At 41.5% G+C, this 27,374-nt stretch overlaps 1 protein-coding gene across 1 annotated transcript in view; it reads right to left on the reverse strand.

Annotated features, from left to right (window-relative positions):
• Positions 1 to 27,374, reverse strand: part of snd1 (staphylococcal nuclease and tudor domain containing 1) — a 171,046-nt gene that overhangs the window by 131,684 nt on the left and 11,988 nt on the right. The window contains exons 7-13 of the mRNA XM_034863048.1: positions 26,645 to 26,803; positions 26,434 to 26,540; positions 25,770 to 25,860; positions 21,194 to 21,298; positions 11,696 to 11,797; positions 3,103 to 3,203; positions 1,454 to 1,564 (exon numbers count right to left, since the gene is read on the reverse strand). Of these exons, the coding sequence (XP_034718939.1) occupies positions 1,454 to 1,564; positions 3,103 to 3,203; positions 11,696 to 11,797; positions 21,194 to 21,298; positions 25,770 to 25,860; positions 26,434 to 26,540; positions 26,645 to 26,803 (776 nt within the window). The remainder of the gene's footprint in view (positions 1 to 1,453; positions 1,565 to 3,102; positions 3,204 to 11,695; positions 11,798 to 21,193; positions 21,299 to 25,769; positions 25,861 to 26,433; positions 26,541 to 26,644; positions 26,804 to 27,374) is intronic.

The raw sequence follows: 27,374 nt of genomic DNA on the forward strand, positions 1-27,374 counted from the left end.
GCTTAACAGAACCCTAAAGAAAAGGGAGCCCTTTGAGTAATTACTGTGGATACAAAGAGTGAGCCATTGTGGCTTTGTGAAGAAGGATGTAAATTCATACCGGTTTCTTTTCCCTGAAATGCCATTATGGCTCAACTGGAAACACTAGAGGAAACTTTTTCCCGACCAAGATAATCTACAGGCTTGAGAAGAAAAAGTGGAAGTGGTGGTAGAGAAATTATAGTAGAAAGAAAGGAAATAAATCGTATGAAATTATTGTTAGAATGGAGGGATGGGGAGAAATGGAGAGCCAAGGGTTGCTTCTTTAGAGCCAGCTAAGGCTTTAGTGAGGATGACTGGTGCTAGTGATTGCCGTTTTAAAAAGCCTCGAGGGCCGTGTGAGATGAAGATGACCACTGTGGTTGCGGCTGTGGGGTGGAATAATGCCACCTATGGGTCACAGGGAAGCAGGCTATTGCCTCAAAGATGGAGCGTGTGCATTTATGCAAGCATGTATGTAGTACATGGATTTAATAGCCTGGAGGAGGTTTCTTAAAGGCTGCAGGCCATTGGCCTCATGCAGTGGGAACTAAAAATAAAACCTAGGCTATACAGAGAAACCTCTCATCAACTCTAATAAGACCCCGCTAGGGACACAGACAGACAGACAGACAGACAGACAGAGAGAGAGAGAGAGAGGCCAAAAGAGGACTAAATCAAAAACGGCTAGGGTGAAGAAATAAGGACAAAATGTGCAAAAGAAAAAGGGAGGAAGGAGGAGGGAGAGAGCAGAAAAGGAGGGCAGGCGGCCAGTGACACTGCATGAGAGAGAGAAAGAGGAGTGAAAGAGTAAGTCCTATAAAAAGGAGGCTGTGGCTGCATCTGCTTTACCTATAGCCAGCAGATCTTAATCTATAGCAGAGTAATAAAGCTCGTACTAAATCTCTCCACCGCACCTCCATATAATTATATTCATAGAGCCTGAGAGAGCCTTTGATTTATTGTCCAACGCTTGGGAAGGTGTATGTGTGTACAGGCAGGCATGTTTAAAACTAAATTATGCATGCCAACATATGTATGAGTGAATATTTAAAAGCAATGATTCTGGGGAAATGTAGTTAACCACTGTTATGGGCTGTGACTTTAGATGGTGGCACTAATACAATAAAATCGGAAATGTATTAAGTGATTTGCTTTACTTGTGCCATGTTGGATGTAACAGCAAATGTAAAAGAAATTTGGGAAAAATAGCCCCAAGGTCATATTCAATTTTCTCCTCTTCTCCTGAGCAAAAATGGTCAAGGTCATGCATACCTCATGAAGTGTGAGTGTACGTCAGTGTAAAAGATGAGTGTAGCGTGCACACATGCACGTTTTTAATTTAATTTGGTTTGAGAGACCCATTGTGCCAAGTTTGACAGCTCAGGTAAAAGGGAGATGGAAGGAGTGAATGTGAAAGCGTTTAGTTCCTCACCGAGCCTCTGCGGCAAGCAGCTCGTCATAGTGGGAGGAGCGTTGGTCGTCGTCCTGTCTGTATCTGATGATTGTAGCCAGGCCTTTGCTGACCAGAGCCTCCGCTATGTTACTGCAGAAAGGGGAGGGAAAGAGAGAGACTTACTTTAATAAAAGATAAATAAAAAAAAAAAAACAGAACAAGCATCCCCCTTGGCTTTACACAGAATTCCAAGTGAGCTAGCTCAAAAAGAACATTACAAATTCCAAAGTTGGCTTTGCAAAGGAACAAAGGTCACTTAAATGTTGACATTGCACACTTGACTAACCACTTCCTTGCTATGTTTCGGATGTACTGAAGAGAGGATGAAGGGCAGAAAGAGGGGAGTATTGTTGTCCCTAATGCAGCACTTAGTGGCTAGCCTTCGGACATTAGTGTTCTTGTTGATGTGTGGGAGAAAGAAAACGAAGGGATAGGAAGGGAAGTCTTCAGAACTGAGCTTGTGCCATCAAGTGCATGCACCTGTCCTCATGTTGCAGGCTTGGGAACTGACAACATTAGAGCTCTTTTTGTCATCAATAACATGCTTCTGTTGAGCTTTTTCTATGCAAACATAACTTGTTCATTTTTTTTAACAAAGGAAAATACCGAGCCAGCAGACAGCATTTTATTATTATCTAAATATAGACACATTTTGTATGGGATGTCATAGAAGGAGGACTTCCTGTCTGCTTCGAGCTTATCCCCTCTGCAAAGCTTTAATAGCATGGCTTTATAACGTTAATAGGCAGCAACGCAGTCTCAAGCAGACCACGTTTCTTCCAAACATATGTGTGCTACTAAGCGCAAACTCACAAGGAGGGTAAATTGTGAATAGTTCAATACACACTAAGACAGGACCATACAAGGTTGGAAACATTTGCCCCACTGACCACTTTGACCGTCTGACCTCAGCATACAGGGTAGACCATGTAAGCTGTTATCTGTGGAGCGGAGCGGCTGGTGCCTAATGCTGGGTTGTAATTGGCTAGTCACACTGAGGCTATTGATTTGATGACGAAGAGATCTATGTTTCCACGTGTGCATGTAATTGTGCTTTGTGACATAAAGTCCTGAGTCATACAGAGAGAAAAACAGAAGTGCAGCTTTCAACTCTTGGTTGAGAAGAGATGGTAGCCCTTTTATCCGGTTTTGATTAAATTTGAACCTCTCAGTATTTTAATAATGTTTGTATCTGTGGTACTGTATAAAATAAATTTTTCAAACAGATAAACCACATTTCCTCAAAGTAGTGTTTTTAGATAAAAAAAATAATATCACTGAGGCGAGCGACCATTCTAGATGATGACAAATGATAATTCTGTGTTGTCTTACATCACATGAACCTAACTTAAAGTTTTATGCAGGGAGATAACTTGGCGCGTCAGTTACTTCACTTACACTGACAGATTAAATACTGTATGATCTGCCTGGGAGGACTGCTTATTTGTAACAAACTCCTACTGGAAGGTTAATGTAGCATGTACTGCAACTACAGAAATAAAAGGCACACATCATTTATGCAGCAAGCTGGTCGTAACTGTTAAATTGTAGCAATAGGGAGAATAAACCTGAATAGAACAGACTAAATTGAAAGAAGACCATTTAGTATGATAAGATGTGCTACTTACATGCCCCCAATTGTGACTGTAGCACAGGTCCGTTCTGAGAATGCAGGGGTGCTTTCTCCTGGACCGGTAGCTGCTCTTATGTAGTCAACTGTCACATTGACCTAAAGGGGCCAAGCAACAAAAGAATAGGTCACAAAACACTTCAGACAAACTGAAAGCAACACCAGTTATGGTAATAATTAGTGTATGGCGTTTTCTGACTTGTGTGTGCGTATGTGTGTCTGTCCCAGCTCTTAAAGTCACCCTAAGTCAGTGTGAATCACATCAGGAAGCAGTGTACACACACACACACAATGAGACAGAGAGAGAAAAAGAGAGAACCCAAATGACCCATCGTGTGTACTCAAAACAGCTCCATAGGGACGGACTGCAATACACTCAGCCTGCAGACACACGTTTGTCAGTCAGCTGTGAGTGCACATATCCACAGGCATGTGACGGGGGAAGTCTGCTTAGGGCCACAGGCAGAATTTAACAGTAGGGGTGCAGCCGTACCTCTACACACAATCGATCTTTTAAGAGCTCTGTGTCAACCAAGTGTGACGGTAGGGGGAAACCAGTGGGGGAATTTGGCTCTGCTTCGGAGTCACAGTGTAGACAAAAATCTAATAGAGATAATGCAGACAGGCCTATTACAGGGACATGAAAGAGACACCAACCAGGACATGGAACAATGTTGTCTTGTCATAAGATGGACAGGATGAGAACATGGTGACATGGGCAAGCGAAGAGAAAACCGTCTGTTAGGGCAGAACGAAGTATGGTACAGCAGGAAGTGCTGTCTGCCTTTGAAGAGCAGAAAATAAAAAGAATATAGGGAGATTATGTTTTTTGGAGATCACACTTGGTTGTTACATTACATACTAAAGAGTATGCTTCTGAAACTACTGTGGCAAAAAAAAAGTATGTTGGACGGTTAGGAATTATTTGGAAGAAGACAAAATCAAGGAAATCATCCTCAGTAATTGTTCCAACACCACACATTTTAATGTAACCTTTATGAGACATTTTGATCCCTGCAGCTGTATCAGTTAAAAATAAACATCACCTTGCACAGTAATGTACATTAATAGCACCCATGTCCTAACCGTGAACCTAACAGAATGGGTTTGTGATCGCCTCATCCATAGATTATGCAATATCATCACTTTTAATAACACCCCCAATTGCATTCATCTTGTAACCATGCAAATAACCCACTTATTGTCTTGAAAGAGATTATATTATCCTCACTCCCACATTGATTCTCATAATTTCCTTGTAGCCCAAACAAGACAGAGTTTCATGTCTATTCAGCTTTATTGAAAAGTGAAGCCATTCAAACGAAGGCAGAGAAAACCTTTTTACGTTGGTTACAATTGTGTTTATTGGCAAAGCTTTCCCAGGCCTGGGTAACTGAAGAATAGGGGACAACCAAAGCAATCAAAAAACTGGAATAACTCAAGTCGGAGGAGAAAACGAGATATTGAAATAGGCATGTAGGCAAATGGAAAAAGAAAAAGAAAACATTTGACGAAGAGACGGAAACCCACAAGCAAAACATATAATGCTGGATGCCATAAACTGTGAAACCAGTAGTTCCACATTAAGCGAGGCGATAAGGGATTATAAACTTTGAACAAGCAATGTTAGATTAGAGGAGTTCCAGGCCCATTCTCCTCGGGCCATCTAACCGATCTTCTGATAAGGCAACGCTATCTCTAAGAACCCCCCAGAGGAGAGTGAGACGGAGGGGGAGAGGCAGTAGATGGCTTAGAAAGCGGGGGAGTGATAAGGAGGACAGCAGGACAGGTGTGAGACAATGTTTTTGTTCTGCTGAGGCGACAAGCGTCATGGGGAGTTTTGGCTTGCTGTGCCAAAGGAATCATGTTTGTACTTGTAAGGGAGTTTGTGTGTTGTTTTAGAGAATAAAAATCTTTACATGGTGCATCTGTTGGTGTCTTTGCATGTAAACAAGAGTATATAGAGACATGCTCATACGCATGTAAGGTTTTCTGTGTTTACATAACTTCAGCTTTGATTATACTTGTGTGTGCCATCTGCGTGGGCCTGAGCCACGGTGTGACGGCACTACGAGCATGCACGGAGACGTTTATGGTCAACACATTGTTCATTGCGGTATTCTCGGAAACATCCGAGGCGTACAATCAAAATAATCTGTAAATAAGCAAGAAGTAGTAGAGAAGAAGAGAGCAGAAGTAAAAGCAAAACAGGCTGCCTGGCATCAGTAGTAAACACATCCATGAAAAACACTGACGTACCACAGAACATTACCTTTATGTACTCTAATTATTAACCAGACTGTTCCAAATCTAAACTACTGTCTGTAACACTGTTAAGTACACTCTTTCCATGTATTTTTTTTTTTTTTACATTTAATAAAACGATGATGTTTTTTTTCCCCCAGTGTTGTCTCCTTCTCTGAGATGTCCGGGAACACCGCAGCTACCATAAACCTAGCTTTACACGGGACCAAGAAAAGTTGTAAATGTATGTGTACCAAGGTGAACACATGCAAAGGTTACAACTAATTAAACAGAGGTTTTCACTGGAGTAAGACAAACCCCATGCTTGCTAAAATGACCTTCACAGATGAATTATGCTGAACTATGATACGGAAGGGATACCTGGGACAGATCATATCACGAGCAACAGTAATCATAGCCCAGTATGGGCTCAACATGAGGTGGTTTTCCAGACAGGAACACAGTAAAAGGCTGCTTACCCCAATACAGTGTAGAATGTTTTAGGTTTGCTCAAACTTAAATAAGCACCTGTAAGCTGCACCTATTAAATCTAACCCCAGCCCCACAGGCAGTTTCCTTTGTGTTATATTTTAATCCCTCGGCAATCAAATTTACACATCAATTTCTAATCAAAGTGCAAATTGTATGCCATTAGGGAAACAAATATGATCACAATTCAGTTCATGTTGCACAGCTACAGAGTGCCATCCTGTGAAGAACGGGACATTAGACATGCTTCCATACACACAGCAGCCTCAGACTGCACATTGGACATTAGCCAATCACTGTGGGTTTGAATAAAAGGGATCTTGGAACCTCTTTAAGCCGTAAAAAGGCATGAACATGACAGAAAGGGGCTAAAGTTGCTACTGTGTTTTTTTTTTACTAGGCAGTGATAGACTATATATATATATATATATATAGATATAGATATAGATATATATATATAGATATATATATATATAGAGATATATATATATATATATATATGGAGAGATATAGAGAGAGATAGAGAGAGAGATAGAGAGAGAGAGAGAGAGAGAGAGAGAGAGAGAGAGAGAGAGAGAGAGAGAGAGAGAGAGAGAGAGAGAGAGAGAGAGAGAGAGAGAGAGAGAGAGAGAGAGGGAGAGAGAGAGAGAGACATATAGCAAAGGGCTGCAGAACAAATTCGATCCCAGGCCAGATCCAAGGATTCAGCCTTATGGGGTGCACACTCTGACTAGGTCGGCCCGTTGCTGTGTTTTTTTTGTAGGCTGTAATCCCAGATCGCTATCATTTATATGAATTGAGCTGTGCTGGAAGGAAACGTACTCAGTCTGGGGCAGCGCAACATAGAGGAGACGAAGAGAGGGAGCCCCTTTTGGATAGTGAACCTTGGGAACGACCGACCGCCCCACCCACACAAACACCTTTCCCCAAAATCAAGTGTCACAAATGCACACCTCATCAAATACCACATTGCACACCCAATATTGTCAGCGCAAATGCACAGTCACATGCACACAGAGAAGGGAAAACTCTGGTGCTAACGGTACTACACAAGCAGCTGCATAACAGGAGCCACTTTGAGCATGCAGGATTATCCGAATGTGCTCAACCCTGATAAGTGGCTTAATGCAACATTTCCACTGGACTTTTTTTTCTGCTGAGGCTGAGACCCAGGCGCACAAGAAGCACTACTTATAAAGTTAGCCAAATCAAGCTTTTTGGGATTATGTCACCATGCAAGCACTGCCATTTCAATGGGGGTGGAGGGATATCTATCGGTTCAGTTCCGACCCGCGGTCATTTGATGCATGTCCTTCTCTCTCCCCCTTTCAAGTCTAAGATGTCCTCTCAATAATTAAGGCCTAAAATGGCAAAAGAATTATCTAAACTTTTTTTTTTTTTTTTTCAAAAATAGGTGACCGGGGAACACAATGTGATAGGTGATCACAATATATATAACATTTACAAGAATGGGCTAGAGGGACAACCTGAAAACATAATGCCCCACTCCTCCCATGTGATTAACTTTTAATCAATTTCTCTTAATTCTCATATGGCTCTTGGCTGGCAGAGAAAAGAGTAACTGATGAATTCAAAAGAGTTGATCAAGGATGTAGAGTTGCTGGAGTTTATGCTGTGAACAAGACAAGATTGCATCATCACTACCTGTAGCTATAAAGTCTTCTTTCAAAGATCAGATCAGGTATAGCACAAATCTTTCTGCCTGTCAGAGCTATCAAATATTGACTCTGCTTGGCCAAAAAAAGGCACTCTTTTGAATATGGATATTAGAAATGCTTTATAAAAGATCAAAAGCACTATACTCTCCTTATAGAGATGAGGAATAGGGGGTTTAATAGAAGAAGAAGAAGAAAAACATTAAATTTAGCTTTATTTCCCTAAAGTGGCATGGTGGCATTAGGGCTTTGAGCTTTTGCTCAGCACACTGAAACTCAGATAATGCTTAGTCACATCCTAGAACATTCAGTCAGGGCAAAATCTGCCCGTTTCCATGATCATGCAATGCATTGCACACTCAGGCAGTCTTGGCTTTGAAATGAAACATTGTCAAGGGGAATATCTACAGGTCCATCTGATAACTCAACCTTGTTACTGGACAGGACAATTAGCTTTGGTCAAGTCCAGTTTGAGCTACATGACTTGAAGATACTTAATGATCTGACAAGATCTGCAGTCACACCTCTGTATGCAACTCAAGTTCTCGTCCCGTTCTTATCTTCAGACAAGACCCAGACTAGACCAGAGTATTCCCTTTGAAATCCAGCCGGTCAAGGCCCAATTACCCCACTGTTAAGCTAAATTCTGTGTTTGTGTCAAAGAGGAAGAAAAAAAAAAAAGAGGAGTTCTCCTGGAGCAGAATTTCATGGAATGCAGTGGTCTTAGTCTCTTCTAATAATGCTTACTGCTCCAAATCTGTCTCTATAGAGCTTAGTGTTCAGAAACACGATGGCAGTAAGTGGGTCGACTCAAGTCCTTTCCTTGTTGGAGTGCAACATGCGTACGCACACTTGTGCGCCTACCTGCATCCAACTTAAAAAAAAAAAGTCACTAGGGGGTCTAAAAAGTTTCTAAATCTAACGACAAAGTTGCTAAATTGGCAACACTGCTTTCATGGAGACAGATGCTGTGTGCACGGAGGGGAGGGGCTGTGTGTGTAGAGTGACAAAGAGACTGAGGAGAGCAGGGAAAGGAAATGCAGCTTAACGAATGTGTGTTATAAATGGCGTTAAAAAAATAAAATAATGAAACGCAATGAGTGGCAGCCGGTGTTGTGTGGCGCACCGCCACAAATTAGTGTCATTGGGAAACACTGCTTTCCTCTCCGATAAACAGTACTGAAATACCCTAGAGTCTAAACTATTAATACTGAAAAATAGTTTGTAATTTTTTTTAAACAGGCATAAAAACAACAGAACGATTTAAATGTTGTGCTTGTGTGTGCTGAAGGCAATTATAACACATTGAAGGCATAAAGTACAAAAGCTGCATGTGTTTTGCATGCATGATTATTTTGTAATTAATTATTTTGTTCAATTAGTATTGTTCCCTTTCTTTCGGTTGCAAGCCATTGGAGCTACCATAGGTCAACAGTTAACAGTCACAGTAGACTGGTGTGGGTTAGCATGTGTGTATATATGTTACCACTATGTTTTAATGCAGACATTCACTTCTACAAACAACCCAAAGTTGGTTTAAATGACTTGGTGTTACAAACCTGGGCTTCACACACATTTCATTTTCATACTAATGGTATAGTTTGTGCAGGATTTTTACACCTTAACAAGGCTATAGTTGCTCTATCCCCTTCACAAACACACTCATTACCCCCCCCCCCCCCCCCCCCCCCCCCCCAACAGGAACAACACAAATAAACAGAATCATTATTCTTGCTTCACTCGTCAAACGCCAGCTCATGGCAAAATTTTATGTCATTAAAAAAACATTTAATAAGGATGATGATAATGACTGTGATGAAAGACTAGGACAGGGATGTGAATCTCACACCTGTACTGAATGCCAAAAGGAACTCTCTTGGCTTTTGGCTTTGAGTGGGTGCATATATTTTCTTTATTTTTATTTTTTTTATTAGCTTTACACTTATGTAAGTGGTTGATACCCGAAATGTTTGTTTCATCTATTCTCTGGGTGCTGTGGTTTGGACACCTGGCATCTGTACATTTGTTATGTACATTCTCAGCCCAAAATAAACACTGGTTGGGACACTGAGAAGTGATTTGTGGAGGTTTAAGCTCCAAAATCCCACAATTCAGCCAAATTGGAAGTCAGCTGCAAAACAGTATGGCATTTATGAGATAACTTCTGACTAGGGAAGTCTTTTGTCAGTAAGAATGCGCATAAATGCACCATTTTGGACAAAGTTTTCCATGTTTTTGCTAGAAGGAATCCAATCTTTTCTACCATGGGCCCCATTATAATGTGGACCATCTGAGTCTGACAAGTGTTGAGAGTTAGCTTATTTGGAAAAACAAATCATCTTTCAACTCAGGCAGTGCACAACAGCTCCAGGCATGCATGTGAGCAACAGCCGCCTTCTCAGCATGTGCCATTACTGCCACTGTACATTCCATTGCCAACAATGTGGGCTTCATTTTACTGATTTGCTGGAAGAACTCTGAAGTAAAAAAAAATAAAACTATTGTGTAATTTGAGTAATGTATTCTGAGTACTCAAATTACTTCCACATTGAATTCCATTTTGTAAGTGTAGGAATGCGGCCATCAAATACTGCTTACTAAACATGCCTATTCAGGTGTGTTCATCTGTTCCAACTGGTTGAATGTGTACATGAACAAGCAGATCGATTTTTGTATTTATAGGCCCCAACTGCATAGCCTACTACAAAAATCTAAACTTGCTACCACAAGCTAATTTCAGCTAACATTCTCTAGCATGTGAAACGGGGCTAGTCAGTATTTCAACGACTCCGGGGCTAGTAAATCAGCGCATAAGAGATTGTAAAGCTGTAACGTCAACTAAGCAGGTAGCTACCTGATACTATAAAATAGCAAGGCAACCGGTAAAACTACAGGAGATGACTACATTGGCTGATTTAAAAAATAATTTACTTTAAGATGCTTCAGGTTGGAGGTGGAGTAATTGTGCCAGTTCCAACTCCATCTTTACCTCTATCAGTGATCACGCAAAAAGCTTGTTTTTTCGTTTTCATAATTGAGGCTTTGGGGAAATTCATGGAGTTACCTTAATTTATTTTGTTAGTGAGTAATCTCCTGAAAAAACAGAAGTATCAACATGTAATCCATTGATTTCAACAATGTAACAGTATTGTAAATACCACCCATTTAAATTGTAACTGTAACAGAAATAATACAGTTGGGAATTGAGAAACAATTCCTTCTCGCAATGGTTTCAAAAATCACAATTCCCGTGGAATTGTTTTATTGGAATTGTTTGGAGGATTTGGTTTCAAATCTGATCATGGGATCCCAATTTAACATGCGCAAGTTTTAGTTCCCGTAGCAGCCAAGAGCTTGTTGTGTTGCAGCCTTGGAGCACAGTGAGCAGAGCTTTAGTGTGGCTTTGACATCGAAAAAACTGTAAAACTGAAACCCACCATTGAATCAAAATAAACCTTTCCTCTTATTTGTGAAATAAGCATGAGACCCGTTTCAACTCCACCCCTCAAATAATCTGAATCGATAGGAACCAGAATCATAAGGAAGCAATTGCAATTGGAATCAATATAATTCAAATCCAAACGATGCCCATCCATAAACGTCGGTACATGTATTCTGTTACTCCCCAACACTGGTTGTACCAAAACCATTTTAAACACTAAGCCTAATGTAAGTGAGCGAGCGTTTTTTTCTCTCAGACAACCAGCCTCCAATCCGAGTTTATCTAGATAAATTTAACACAAGAAGGACAGATGCTCAAGCAGTGGTTTGTCTCTAGCTCACTGCTGGGTTCTGCTGGGTCAGATGTGTGTAAATCATAGCAGCCCCCTAGGTGTACAGACTCGGTAGATCAATAGAGACAAGTGGGGGAAATCAACACTGCTTGTTTAAAGGGTGCGTCCCGGCCAATACAAAGCCCCAGGGCATCTACCAGGAGTACTTGGTATTCAAACTGAGAAAAGGGAGAAATAGATATCTAGCTCAGGGCTTCAGAGATGTGTTTGGCTACCGATGAGGGGGGTAAAGGGTGTTAGTGGATATGTACAGCCACTGAAGGAATCCCTGTTTAGACCTATTGTCTAATTTATTAAAAGCTAATTAGAGATAAATCAGCTTGATTCCTATACACACAAATAGCTGAACAGTGATTGGGAGCTTCCGATTTCTGTCACTGATTCTTACCTTTTTACCTATGAGCTTCTTCCTCAGGAACTCACGGGCCTCGAACATGTAGGGAATGTCGTAGAGCGGACGGAAACGTTTGTCTTTGTCCTTGTTCTTCTCCTGAGAAATGGGAGAGAAGGTTCAGGGGGAGGATGTGGGTGAGGTGAGAGAAGACAAAATGGAAAGAGAAAAATTATTAACATTGCACTGTCAAAGCTGCGTGGCTCAACATATCGGCTGCAGATGCAGACTTCAGAGAAACATGCACACACAGAAAAACAAGCCTGCACCTCAAGCATACCGACACAACACAGAATCACACACGGATCCAGCTTGTTTGTTCCCTCTAATTCAGTCCCATGACAGGGGGGATCTAGACTCTGAACTCACTGAATGACTTTAATTTCAAAAGCAGCATTTCATACACGCAGAGTCGCACAAACACCTCCCTCAAACACGCTTGCTGTAAATAGTGTCACACACGGCACCAAAAAATATATAAATAAATCAGAGTACACAGTTACCAAGGACACAGATACGAAAGCCAAGGCAAAGACATTGTGTTAAACTGATGCTCAAAAGCTGAGCTTACACTATGTGCATACATGTGGCGCATACAGAGAGATGTAGTGACACGTACACTCACACAGCTGCATACAAAAACGTAACCCTCAATACACTAACCCACTCTCTGACAGGAGAAGGCCACAAATAGAACCCATTTGCATTTTCAAAAGGACGCTGAGGTTTTGTGTTGCACCCAGTGTTGAGAAAGACACGCGTCGCTTTTGTAGGGACAGGATAAAAAGTAAAAAAAATGAATACAGCAGCAAATGACAATGACGCAGTGGGAAAATAACGACAGGCGCCGAGGCTATGAATGACAAAACCAGTATGCTCGCCATCCCTGCCCCTCTCACAATCTTCTATAAATTCCATTATATTCAGTTCTACAAACAGAAGTAACACTCTTTCAAATGAACACACAGGGTTGGATTAATTCCTCATTTCCTCTTCTCTTCAATGGCTTTCATTCATTTTTAATACCTCTCCAGTTGTTCGGAGCTGCCAGGTGCGGCACACAGCTGGGCTGATGGATGTGAAGAGAACACATGGGGAGCAAAGGCTGTGTGAGCATGTGTTTGTATGTTTGAGCATGTGCTTGTGGCTCCATTAAGGTCTTTCAGATGATTATTGTGGGGACAAACTCTGCTGGTATCAAAAAGGAAAATCTTACACGCAGCAATGTTTAAATGACAATTTTCCTTTGGAATTTGGACGAAGTCTCAACATGAATGCACAGAAGGCCTGTTAAATTGTTCCTGGTAACAAAGCTCTGGAAACTGCCAAATCTAACAGCGGGTTCCTTTAACCTTGGCAGGATTGTAATAACCTTTAAGTTTAATAGCTTTTCATCTTTTTCTTCCTCCCTCATTCTCATCCTTCTCCACTTTCACTGGCGGAGTCAGCACAGCATGGAACCTACAAGGTGAGTTAATCTCACACACGGATAGCGGAAATCACCCACCGCTCAGCCAAGAGCCAATGTCCTCCATTTTGTGTCAGTCGGGGCTTATTGTCAGGGTCTTTCATCCCTACCAAGTCTGTTGCGGTGGGATGATGGGGCCTTTTAGAAGGACTGCCAACTAAGGATCCTGCATTTTGTGCCCTAGGTGCAGACTAAGCTGTCCACTGCTGGGGATAAGGATAACTTTAACCAAGCAGGCATTGCTTGGACAAAATCCTTCTTTTGGAGCATTTTGGTAATGTCATACATTAAGACAATTCCCAGACACTGAATGATGGTGTGTTTGCATCCTAAGGGGCTTTTACACACAGCCTATTCATGCTAGTACTCCAAAAACAAAGACAACTTCAACAGGGAAAAGAAAATAATGAACCTAGGAGAGGGAAAGAAAAAAAAAAATCTGAAGAAAAAATCCTATTTAACTAATTAGCTGTTTCACTGTAGAACGAGAGACATGCCACTGAGGGCAAAGAGTAAATGTCAGCAATCCATGCCAATTAGGCTGAAGAAGTGGAGAAGCAGACGAGGAGGACAAAAGCTACTTCTCCATCTTTTGGTAAGTCTTTGGGGAATGAAGCGAGGCTGAGTTGAAGACAGCAGCGTGAAAGATTCTGAAAGCAAAAAAATTAGAGGAAATGTTACACCTACAAACACAGGCAGTCATAGGAATCCACTTCCCAATATTTCAAATGAGCCTGGTCCGCCTTGTGTTCAAGTTACATAAAGGAGTTCACAACACAGCGCATCAGTTGCAGTGTTATTGAAAAGGAACATTAAGTGTTCACTGACAGTTAAGCGCAATTCAAATTGTTGAAAATAAATGTGCTCAATGTCATTACACAAGGCTGATCCACCCTGATGAGTAGGTAAAAACAGTCTCATTATTAGATTGAGCCCTTTTCAAAGTCAATCTCCAGACTAAGATAAACTGACATTAGCATTATTACACTGAGACAAACTCTGTGTACACCATCCTTAAACTGTTTCTATGCAGTTGCAGGAAGGTTACAGAAAGAAGAGAGAGAGTCACTGCTATGTCTCAACGTGACCCAATAACAACAGTTTGCTCTCACTATCCTCAGGGGAAGTTCTGTTCTATTTGGGGTAAATTCCCTTCGTTCCAAATTACCAGCTAAAGCTCAGGAATCATCTTTGACTATTGCAGAGGCATGACGCTAGCTGGATTGTACAGTGTCAGAGGACTGCAGGGGCTGGGCTACAAATGTGTGGATGCTACCGCTGGAAGCATTTGCAGCTTCTGGAATTTCAAGGGTGAAATCATGACTCAGGAGCATGTTATGCTTTCTGATGTGTGGTGGGGGAGTCGGGAGAGTGTACAGTATTTGCCGTTAGTTTTGCATTGAACAGATTGCAAAGAGTGTGTTATTTTGTGGACATTTTTTGAGTAGGCAGAGCACTGGGAGCCTTAGACAAACAGTCAACATTTACAACGGTATACCTCACAACGTTACTCAATTATGCCTGCATAAACATTAAATAGCTGCAGAGGACTGCGAAGGAGAGCGGAAGACAATGCAAGATGGGAGAGATCTTGAGAAGGCGTATACTTCCTGAAGCAAGAGCATGAAGGATGTAGCTGGTTATGGTACAACAACACAAAATCTAATATATCTAATCTAATAACCTTACATTAACAGCATTATTGGCCATACAGCAGAATACATATGAGCCATTAAAGGGACATTAACTGATCCAACGACAGACTCAAGAGAAAACCTGGATATCAGATTTAAAATTACCTGTAGTACCATAACAACAAGCAGCCACTCAATTCCCGATTAGCTGACCCTGCAGACAGACACACTGATGCAGTGTTAGACTAACTGCAGTGCTACTTGCTAAATCTCCAATATTGAGGAATGTAAAACTATTGAAAGCATACAGCCAATTAGCACCGCTTAGACTGGATAATACTGCATATATTGCACCAGTCTCAAACACAAAGCGCCAATTTATAAATGGACTGTATAAAAAAAATTCTTTTCAAAAAATGATTGATTTGAAAATACGGTGTCTCTCAAAAGCAACAAGTTTTACGTTATCTTCTGTTGCAGAACTTTGTATTTCTTACACAAGCAAGCAAAGTTCTTGCTTTTTCAGCACTGTCAGCCAAATAGTGAAATGGGGCAAATAATATTCAGCCAGTAGTAAGGAGGGCTACTGGCTACCAATCTGCCTTGTCCAGCCAATAGTGCACAAGTGAATCACAAAGTAGGCGACCCTGCTCCCTTGTCATCGTCCTCCCAAACTTGAGGTCAAAGCATGTCATGCTCGGCTAGGGGCATGCCAAGGGCACACACATGGCTGAACATACGATTAGGAAGACAGAGAGGGAGGGAAAGACAATAACAAAAAGGAGTGTAGGAAAAGAGCAGCAAGCCAGAGTCGCAAGGAAGCAGATTGGTCCATCTGCCTTGCCTTGCCTTGCCTTAAAGGCTGGCTACAATAAAACAGCTTTCTTGAGGGAAAATAAGTGAGTATCAAACTTCAAAAAATGATATTCCTACAGTGACATTTGCACGATTAAATTATCCGATTCTGTTCTAAAAAAAACACAGGAATTTAACACAAATATTATTGTACTGCATTACACAAAACAAAACCCAAGCCTCCTCCTAATTTATGTCTTTCACATTGCTGTTTTGTTATTCGTTTGATAGCTGGTATCTTACCTGTATGTCCGTCTTTAGGTCCCATGTTATTTGTTTTGTTTTTGCTTGGTGTACGATGTACATTTAAAATTTTGACGGCATTTGGATTATTTTTTTATATACTTTCATTGTATTTGAGCATCCTGTCCTATACTACAGTACAGTTGACCCTGTACCTGCCTAGCTGTAGCAGCAGTACATTTTTGTTTCCATGTTCTACCACTTCTTTTAGACTTTTATGTCATGTGCATTCACAAGCAACGGAAAAATAGTACTGTATAGCACTTGATACAAAGTGATGTACTTCACATAGTTATGAAGAGTTTACAAGAAAATTGTCAGATTCTGCCCACATACTTTGCCAAAGTTCTCAGTCCTGTGTTGACACAGCTGCATTTACAGAAATGCTAATTAGTGCGCTATGCTCCAGTATAAAAATAAACCTAATAATGTGAAAGTAAAAGTAAGAAGATGAAAGAAAAGTGAGAGGGGAAGAGAGGCAACAAGATAGACAGGTGGTTTATGGGAGGCAGCAGCAGACAGGACAGAGAAAGATGTATTGTGAGACTAACACATCTACAAAGTCAACACACACAAAGGGGGACTGTAGAGAGGTTACATGAGTGGGCAGGGCTGTATAGAGTAGAGTGGGGATGAGACAGTCATTGCGTTGCCTTATATAAGGACAGTGAGTTGACCTCTCTTATGTGCGCCATCAGCACTCTTCTTAACCCTACTTAAACCACATAGGCATACAGATGCATCACAATGCATGAAGAGACACACTCAAACACTCAAGACATCATCAACGCAGATGCACACCAACATGTCCAAACAAACTGATTGGATCGATTGAGTGAGAGGGTGTAACAGTGAGTCACTGAATAGGATGGAACCAAAATGAGTAGAAAAAAAAAAAAGAAGTGGGAGGAGAGCTAGAGAGGACTTTTGTGTGCGATGTTATGCTGCAGCTAGACATCATTGGTCCACCAATCTGTCAATCTGAGCACAATTAGTATAGTCACAAGAGGGGGACAGATTAAAATGAACCAGAGGAGATGGGAGGAAGAGGAGGAGAAGGGGATGGCAGGAACGGTCACAGTTCATCAGTGCACTTGTACATCGCATCAGGCCTCGGTTCCCCCTGAACAGTACATACACACAGAAACATAAATGGCCTTGCTTGCAGAATGCACGGTCAAATAGTGCACAGACACATCCAGACAGACAGAGATAATAATGACAACTGGCAACAGAAAATCCCCACAGACCTCTAGTGAATGCAACACACACAGGCAACCAAATTTCTGAGTTTTTTTTCCTCCCCCTGGAGGTTTTCCGGGTTCATAGATGGGCTACAGTGATAATATGCACACCTCTGAGTGGCCACACACACACAAGTGTGTGTCTAATCTGTGTTTGTGCACATGCTGATGCCAATTTTCAAGATGTTTTCTGACGTAGGCTAATGCAGTTTAACAAAGTGTGTGTGTGTGTGTATGTGTGTGTGTGTGTGAGCGCGCGCGCGTGTGGTCCAAAACGTAACGATGTCTGTGTGTTTGTTTGCAGCAATGTAAGCAAAAAGCCAGTGTGTCTTTTGTGTCAGTGATGTCAGTGTGTGTAGAGCTTGTGGCTGTGAGATACCTGCTGTGACCTCTGAGGTACGAATCATCCCTGCTGCTTACAACCTCACAAAAAGCAGTTCTCTGGTTGTGCGTGCTGTCATTGCATGTATGCTTTTACACATGTGCACTTACACATTTTTCTGCTGGCATGGTGGAGGGAAAAAATAAAACATTTAAAAAGATTTAATTTAGATGTGATTGCCTTTAAAAAAAATAGTTCAAGCAATAGTATTGAAAATTCAGAATGACAATGTGAATTGCTATATTTGCATGTGTAAAGAAGTGTAGACAGGGCATGAAATGAAGTTCCGCTGCTCGCCTACGGTAACAGCTCACTTGCCTAACTTGGTGATGAGACACAAGACCAGTTGGCAAATAAGACTGGACATACAATTGTCAAATCCATGCATGAACATATAAAAAAAACATCTAGTTATCAGAGGAATTTCAGTGCTTCTGTCAGTTGGATCAATTATACTTTACAGTCCAAGGGCTCATTGCAGCTTCAGTAAACATATCACAACTCTGCATTGCTACCATAGCAACAACACTCAGAGCTGAGCCAACAGCATGACAGACAGGCAGGCAGGCAGCTCTACAACCTACAGAAATAACTAGCTAACAAACAGCACCATAATGAACTACCCTTATCAATACACAAAATGCAGCAACTGTTTTTATCTTATCCAAAAAAGAATCTCTTTCTGCATTCACAAAAAAGTCCCCTCTTGCTTATAGGAAGCACTGGCTATGATTTAAATGATATCTTGTGACTCTGGCGCCTTCATACTTTCTGTTGTCATTTCACTTCGGTCTTACTCATGCTTTTTCCCCCTTTAACTTGTTAAAGCTTTAATGATTAACTTTTTGATATTAAAAAAACGTCAGTTACATTCAAGCCATTGCCAAACGGGTTGCTACAAAGCTAGTTAAGACTACCAGCTCCGCCCAACTCTCTGTATTTTTCAGGATACGCTGTGTTCAGAAGATAGTGTCGTCCGGTGACTTTCCTCAGCAGAAGCGCGAGTGAAGACAATTACGTTTTCTAAAAAGTCCATTATGTTTTTATATCCTCCATGTTGTCTCAGTCTACTAGCACTCTAGAGGGGTGGTTTGTGATCACGGAAGGCTTGTATCATGTGGACGTGCCGACAGTGTTGTTGTCATTACTTAGAATTTCTCATGGGGGCGACAGAAACTACGCACTATAGCTTTAATATCGTCAATTGTGCACTTAAGAAATAGTTAAGTTAAAAGGTTTAGTGTGTAACTTTCAGCTCCACCTAACTCTCTGTATTTCTCAGCATGCCTGTGTTTCAAACTTTTGTGCGTAGAAACTCCAGTTAAGATAATTACCTCTTCTAAAGAGTTAATCATGTTTAATCCTCTGTCGTCCTTGGCTACTAGCAACTGTGTGGAGGAGGGGTGGGGTGAAGCGTGATTACGAAAGACGTGTGCTATGTGGATGGGCCAATAGTGTTGTTGTCACTACTTAGAATTCCTCATGGGAGAGACAGAAACTACGCACTATAGGTTTAACAGCTAGTAATAGAATTTGCACTGCAAAATATCCTTAATTTGTGCAGGTAAATTTGAACATGATCTTCCTAGTCCAAGATGGATAATATAGAATTACTTTTAACTTACAGGGAATAGTAATATTGTATCCAGGCTGTGACATATTTCACTCTTCTACCCCAGTAAACTGAGTTTGATAAATATGCAGGGTATTTCCATGAAAAATCCCACACACAACCACACAAGCAAATAAATATGCATGAAGTGCAAGAAATAGCAATACAACATCCCAATACAAAACAATACACATTCACATCTGGACTCACTCCCGCATACTCCCTGTAACCTACAACAGTGTAATGAAGCACAAAACACATACTGTTGAAGCATCTGGTGCAGGCAAAGACAGAATGACAGACAGAATACAGACAGGCACTGAAAGAGAGGAATAGATGCAAAAATAAAGAGGAGAGAGACAAACAAGAGTGGAAATTCAATAGTAATATAAAAGGAAGAAAGGAAGCACAAAAAGTTGGAAAGTAAATCAGGAAATTTAGCATGGGAGAAACAAAGAATCTCCAGAAGCAGCAAGGACCAGGTAATAAGAGTTGGGAGCAAAATCTATGTCATTTAAGGAAGAAGAGAAAGGGCAGAGAGACAAATGGAGAGATGTTTTTGTCCACAAGATTGTTACAACCACAGAGAGCTAAGGAGAATAAACACACACAAAGGGCAACGATGCAGGTCAACAATATGACCACAGTGTGCACATTCAGAGGGAGAGGAGGAGAGAACAGAAGGAGAGAGGGAGGCAGAGAGAGATTCAAAGCAGTCTCTTAATGATACGAGGCACTAACGACACCAGGGGACAGAGGGAGACGCGGATGGAGGGAGAGGCCAGGGTATTAAAAAACAGGCAACAGTAAGGAGGAAAAGATAGGAAAGAGTAAACCATAAAATGACAAAACAAGCGGAGAGAGGAGTCAATAAAAACAAATACTATCAACAACAACAAAAAAAAGAGGGCTGTAGCAGTCATTCCAAAATCTGACTTTTACAACTGTTTCCTAGACAGAAGCACAACACCCTCTCTGTCTCATACCTCTCTGAACAAGGAAATAAGAGATACGACTTGCTCACAAACGGATGTTACAGCAAACAATGTGTTGATTTGAGGAATGGTTGTCAAACAGCCTCAGACAAGTTGAACAAAGAGAAAGGGTTTCACTGGAAATATGGAACTCTCCGACACAAAAACACTTCTATTGTGACAATAAAACTTTCTAATTAATGGAAGTGACATTTCAGACATCTTGAGCCTGTTACTTAGAAGATTATAGCCTTTTAGGAGAATGCAGACACAAAGGGTAATTGAGAAATTAAAATTGATTACTCCTTTAACGGGGAAAAAATACATTTTGAAATGAAACGTTTGGAAGAATAAGCAATGCAAGCTCCAATTGTATAGTGATGAAAAGGGATTTATTTCAACCAATAAATGCTTTGATAATCAGAGCTGTGTGTGTGTGTGTGTGGGGGGGGGGGACAGTAGACATTTGTCTAGGTGTCTACATGTGGGCAGTTTTTTAAGACACTGCCTGTTTAGATTAAAACACATCTCCATTGTTGCGACTATGTGTACTTGTGTGAGCATGTGCATGTTTTCACGGTTTTGAAGTGATTCTGAGGAAAAAAAGAGGAGATTGTGAAAGGAAAAAAAAAAATCTATCTTCACTTTGCAGTGCTGCAACCACTGGGTGTGTGCAAGCGTCTCACTGTGTTTGCATGTGCACCAACTGCAGGGGCGCCACTAAGTGGTCAAAATTATTTCCACGGTTTAGATGTTTAGATAGAGACAAGACTAATGTGGCAGGGAAGAGAAGAGGGCATGAGCGAGAGATGATACATATTCAGGAATTTGTGGAGGAAGATGAAAACAGCTTGTGTTTGACTTAAAATTAAAATAAACCAACTCTGTCGAGACATTAGAGACAGCAGTGACACAAGCCTCTGTGGAGCTTCTAATTAATTGGCTGACCATGCAAAACGCAAGCTCTCCCACATATAACAACCTTCAGTCACTTGTATACACACACACACACACACCCAGACACCCACCCACTCTGTGCAAAGCTGTGTACACACATACAGGCAGGCAGACAACTGTATGTACCTCTCCCTCAATTCTTGGGGGTCGAATGCTGGACAGGTGGATGGTCTTGAGTTCTCCAGAGTTGAGCTTCACCACCATGGCATCAGCGTTAACCACCTGCATCACCTAGAGGGACAGAAGAAAGCAGGAGATGACATGAGAAAAATGAATACAGAGGGGCGAGACAGTGCTAGGCGAACAAAGCACCAAAAGGAAGACAAGAAACTCATTAAGAAATTCATGTAAATCCCTAAGGAGAAAACTAGAACAGAAAAGTCACGTCCCTGCAGTAAGTAGGAGTGTTGGAGCAAAAAGACTGGCCTTGCAATTTGGATGAGAAGATAGACTGAAAGAAAGATGGGAAGTGAAGGAGCAGGTAAAGGATAAATGGAGAGGAAAAGATCTATTCAAAGGCAAAAGGGGAGTGACAGTGCAGATTGTCGTGCTGTCATGAGCAGAAAGCACTGAGAGCGGGGGTGAGAGTGATCCTTGAGTGACTGAGTAAGTAAACGAAGTAAGTCGTCCCAGCAGGCCAGCAAGGTTTGGAGGACAGAGCGAGGACGCTCTGCTTTCTGGGGGATTGGCGCAAGAAGAGGGGAGAAAGAGAAAGCTTTAAAAACACAAATATCCTGTTAAAGATAAACTGGTAGAGCATTTCACAGCTCTCTTCCCAACGACTGGTAGCATTTTGCTCTGGAGACCTTTACAAGTGTAACTTAAGATGTAGACTAATTTATGTTTGGCATTTAAATGCTATTTCTCTGTGTACCAAAGGTAAAAAACCACAGTTTACAGCAGGTATGGTTTAGAAAAATATGTGAGGATGTTAAAAGCTACAACTTTTAAATTTCATCTCCTAAGAGTATTAATATTAGTAACTCAACCCAACCTCGGTATGTGCCAGAGCCCTTCCAAGTGTAAAGACAGATTGGGGGTATAATGTGACTGAGACGGAGGAGGCATCCAAACCTGGAGCCTTTAAGTAGGCCGCTTGCAAGAGACTGAGAAATCAATCGCCCTACACATGTTGCCACCCACATGTGCATTAAATGGCCTCATCATCGCTCAAACTGTGGCTCATATGTAGGCTGTGCTCGAGCTAGAGTCCTTAAAATGAGCGAAGCAGGTTGGAGCCATGTTTCAAGAACAATTTGGACCGTGTGGGTGTTTGTGTGACTGTGTGAAACAACAACAAAATAACCAAAAATCCTTTTTAAGTTATTCAGATTGAGTTAAACCTTTTTGTTAGTGTACAGCAAACACACATCCAGGTGTAGTAGACTCTTTGGGGGATTCATTAAGTCATTAAAACAGATCAGACTGCCATTGCATTTGCCACCCGAGAACAGAAATTAGACCAGCCCACATGCTAAATAGGCTCACAACAGCAGCCAAAATACATCATATACTAATCACTGAGCTGAGTGGGAGAGATACAGAGACATAGGGAGCAGGAGGGAGAGAGACAGAGAGGGGGAGAGGTGCAATGAGTAAGTGTGAAGGGGAGCATGCATGCACACGGCAACAAACACACATGCATACCAGCCTACACAAATTCACACTGTAACAAGGTCATTTCATGGCCTGCCCAAGTAAATAAAGTGCAAGAGAGAATGTGGCAGGAGCAGAAGAAAACGGCACTGCATTTACGGGCTAATTATCAGCCGTGGGAGGCGACACAAGAGAGGCGAAGAGGGAGAGATCAACACTAAGATAAAGGAACAGAAAGCTGGAGCAAGCCGGAAAGACTGAGTGTAATCTCTTAGCAAATATCACAAGAACAGAGACAGTGGAAAAGATGGAGAATAGATAGAAAAATAGTGCAAAAAAAGTCTTTGCAAAGTAGCTGCCATGAGGGTTGAGTGAGCAGGCAGAGAAGACAAACAGGCGGGCAGCATGACTCACTGGTCCAATCTGATTCTGAGAGGTGTGGATCTACTGCCACCCTCTGCCCATGGCTGTCATGACATCTGCAGTGGCCAAGATCGCAAAAAGAGGATCTCTGCTATCGCCAGGGACTGTGTCGGTTGTCAGTCGACTCCATTAAGTTGGTTTCAGCCACAGGGCTGAGAGAGGGCTCAGCCAGGACTTCACCTCATGTCAGGTAATCTCCCTCAAAAGCAACACCTAATGGTAGTGTTTCAGTGTTGCTGCCAATAGAGAAGATTTATCATCCAACTTACATGGTTTCAAATAAACTAGTGGTGTTTGTAATTGTATGATTAACACCTTAAGCTGGCATGCAGCCCCTGGGTGCTGCTGAAAAAAGGTGTCTGTTGAGTATGTGATGCTTTTTTGTGACATTATCCTAGGACAGACACCAATAATCTAGAGAGACTTTGACCTATTCGCTTGACTGATTTTAACTGGGGCACGAACCAATATACCCTTTTCTCATCTCCCCTTAAAATGTAGTTTTTAAAGAAGCTGTGTGACCTTGTAACCATTCTGTCGGAACTACTTTAACTGGGGCATGCAACATACCAACAGCCAAGAGGCCCTCATACACTCTTTCCCTTTTGTTGATGTACTATTTTATCTTTCTATCCATCAAATCAATTGCTCTTATGCACAAGTACATACAATAAAACTTCTCTTCACCTTTTTCTTTTTACAACATAGGGCAGAACATACACTTATATAAGTACCATATAATTACATAATAGAGGTGGAATATCATGTAACTCAAGGGTGACATTGAATAACTTCATATGGATATTCATCCAAACATAGCACAAATGTTGTGACTGTGACAAATATGTTTTATGCCATTATCTGGCTGCATAAGATGGTCTGAATACTTTTGCTGTACAATCATTTCAGTATGAAAGAACACATCCAGCTATTTCAAGGGGTTTTGACATCTGTAATTGTTTGACAAAAGACATCTATACTGCTGCCAAACACACTGTTAGTCTTCATATAATCCTCAGACATCCCAAATACACACTAGTTTTGCATTTGTAAGAGCATATTCTCATGGATTTGGTCAACCTAAAAGCCACAATGACAGTATTCATGACAAGCTAGTGATGAGAGGCTGGTAGAGGGGTTTACACCACGTCACTTTTTATCCATCACCTCGCAGGTTGATGGTTACCCAAGGGAGAGGAGGGGAAGGGAAAGGAAAGAAAAGGAGGGGAGAGGAAGACGTATGGGGCCTGGCCTACATCCAGTCCCAGATGAGGTGGGAGGAGAGAGAGGCGAGACAGTCAAAAAGGAAGATGCGTCAGCGGGATTGGCTTGTGGGGATTGGACCGTCTCTGCCCCTCCACTCTATCCATCACTCGGATAATATGAAGTGAAACATAGAGAGGACGGAAAGAGGTGAGGAGTGTATGATGATGAGATTGATGGATAGTGTCCCTGGGAGGAGAGTCGGTGCAATGCAGTATAAAGTGCCGACAAATTTCACAGGGACAAGTATGGAGGGGCAATGACAGGCCTGAGTAACCTTAGCCTGCCCAACATGTACTTAACTTTAAAATGCCTCAAGCAGTTGCAGGGTTAGCAGGACATTTGCCATCACAACTGCCACTTAACTAAAGGTTTTTGGAGTTGAGTGGTGCTAATGCCATTTTAGAGGCCTTTGAGACCATAATCTACAACTTTTCAAGTTATCTTAGATCATATTCATGTTTCAGAAAATAGTTCTAACCACATAAACGCTATAAAAAAGGTTACGATCTGGGAAAAATTCTTTTACAATGCATGGTGCAGAAGCTGCTGACAGCTTTCCATTTCCCCCCCCAAAAAATAAAAGATCAACACAGCAGAAGCGGACATGGGACAAACCTTCTTCTGTGTGTGTTTTGGGGGAGAGCAGGGAAAGAGGACAGAGAAATATTCTACAGAGATCAAAAAGTCCCCAGAGGTTGAAGCGAGGGAACCAGCAGTGCAGTACCATAGCAGTAAAACTTTAATTTTATTTATTTGTGTAAAGCTATGAGGGAGGGCATGCATAGTCCCAGGGATCTTGATAATTCCGTCTCCCTATACCTTTTCACACAAATGTATGCTCTCAAGTTCTTTATTGACCCTCTGCCCTTCTTTCTGCCTCTTACATTCTCTGGAGCCCACAACCAAATGTTACATCAATCCCCCCCTACTGCTCCCTTTATTTATTGAGGGGGTTCTTAGTGAGATGTGAGAGCAGCTCACACTGATAATATAAATGTTTCCTTTTTGTTGCTGTTAAGCATTTCTCCTAGTACCTTAAGTAAAGGTTTCTTTACTTATATTTTTTTATTTGGAGGGGGGGGGGGCGCAAATGTGAAAATAAGGTGTCAGGAGGATCTAAGCTTCCAAATGGCTCTGCTTCCACTACACTGCTGGGAGAAAATTGGAAACGCTGAAATAGATGTCAAGTGGTGGAAGCAAGGGAAACAATCGGCCCCTTTTAACCAAAGCCTAACTCCTGCTTTTGCTCTCAGTAGTTCAAAAATAAGTAAGGACTTTCAATGGAAGCAAGACACAAAGCAAGATGAGTAAAAAAAAAAAGACATTATGTTAGGGGCCAAAGGAAAAAGTGCCAATTACAGATGACACCCTGACCCACGGGACACATCTTAGAAAGAAAGCCACTTTAAGACCTTACCTTGGCTACAAATTGTCTGTCCTTCTGGTCCAAGTTGGCTGTGGGTGCCACGTAGTCCTTCCAGATGCGGACCTTGCGCTCTTTAGCAGATCTGGCCAAGAACAAAAATCACATCATCATCATCATCATCATCATCAGTGATCATTCTCAACATCAGTCAGAAATGCAAAGGATAATAAAGGGCTTAATCAAGTGAATAACAACTATCCATTTGGCTGGAAAAAAAACTCATTACAGCGGAAAAAATCCAAAATGATTAGCCCATAGTCATGGCTGCGATAATTGTAGGGAATGAATATCACTGCGGCAGAACAGAGTGAGACTGTTTATCTCAAGTAGCAGTTGTATATCTTTGCACACCATTTAATTTACACATTTATCTTCAGTACCTCAAGAATCTGCATGTACTTCTTTTGCTTATTATATCTTGGATCAGAACAGTAATTTCCAGCACCAAATATATTGTGAATTCCTATATATTTCTCTGTCAGCTGAGCAACGGCTGGATTTAATAATGTATGACACGACAGCTTGCCTGTCATCAAATAAAATGCTTAATGATGACTATTACGAATGGTTTATCCAATCATTTTAATAAACATCTGACAAACAGAAAATCCCATCCAACAAAAGTTGTGTTTTCTGTGTGTCTACAGTTGATTACCGTTCAGCAGCTCGGAGTTTCTCAGCTCCCTGGGTGTAGACAGCCATGGACCAGTCTACACAGCGGGCGAAGCCTTCCTTCAGCAGGAGTTCTGTGATGTTACCATTCTGACACAACGGGAAACAGGGACCGTTAAAAGAACAATTATTGGGACAGGAAGCCCGACTTTTAATGGCACTTCCACCACCGAGTGCCAAGTCCTGTGTCTTACCGGGTGAAGGATGGTGCCCAGTATGATCTGGTTGGGACAGCTCTCCAGGATAATCTGAACGTCTCTCTGCAGAAGGCGGGATTCAGTGAAGAATTTGGCCTCTGCTGCGAATGGCTCTGGTGACTCTGTACCATCCGCTTCCCGCTTAAACGTGGGACACTGGAGGGAAAGAAAACACATTAACACAATAATGTTTGTACTTCAGTCACAAGTTTAAAAAAAAAATAGGAAATGTGTTAAAATGTGTCAGGTCTGCTTTTATTACATCCCCATTGCAAGAGAAGCATAGATTTTACATAGATCTACTATAAATCCCAGCAGGCAAACAGTGCCTCTGGGAGGGCTTTTGTGCACACTTTCTTTTGATATAATCTGTTTTTTTTCTGTGTACAGCTGTTATCGACTTTTAACCGACGTCACCTTGCTGTACACGTCATCTGTATTCTCCTTTGCGCATGGCAAAACACCAGACAGATATAAACACAACATGCCGACGAGCAGACAAGCCTTTGAACAACAAAACAAAGAACATCTTGAAATGAATTTACTATCTTCCAAGTGGGAGATGAAAAAGATACGTTATCTTGAGTGGTCCATTGGTAAATCGGGGGTTGGTGAAGGGATGGATGGGGAAGGTACAAGAGCGGATATGGTAGAACAACACACAGACTTCGAAGAGAGAGAAAAATGAGCCGCGGCGCTTTAAAAGTGTTTTCTAAAATATATATAT

The sequence above is a fragment of the Etheostoma cragini genome, chromosome 23, assembly GCF_013103735.1.
Source record: "Etheostoma cragini isolate CJK2018 chromosome 23, CSU_Ecrag_1.0, whole genome shotgun sequence".
In the NCBI taxonomy this organism is placed as follows: domain Eukaryota; kingdom Metazoa; phylum Chordata; class Actinopteri; order Perciformes; family Percidae; genus Etheostoma; species Etheostoma cragini.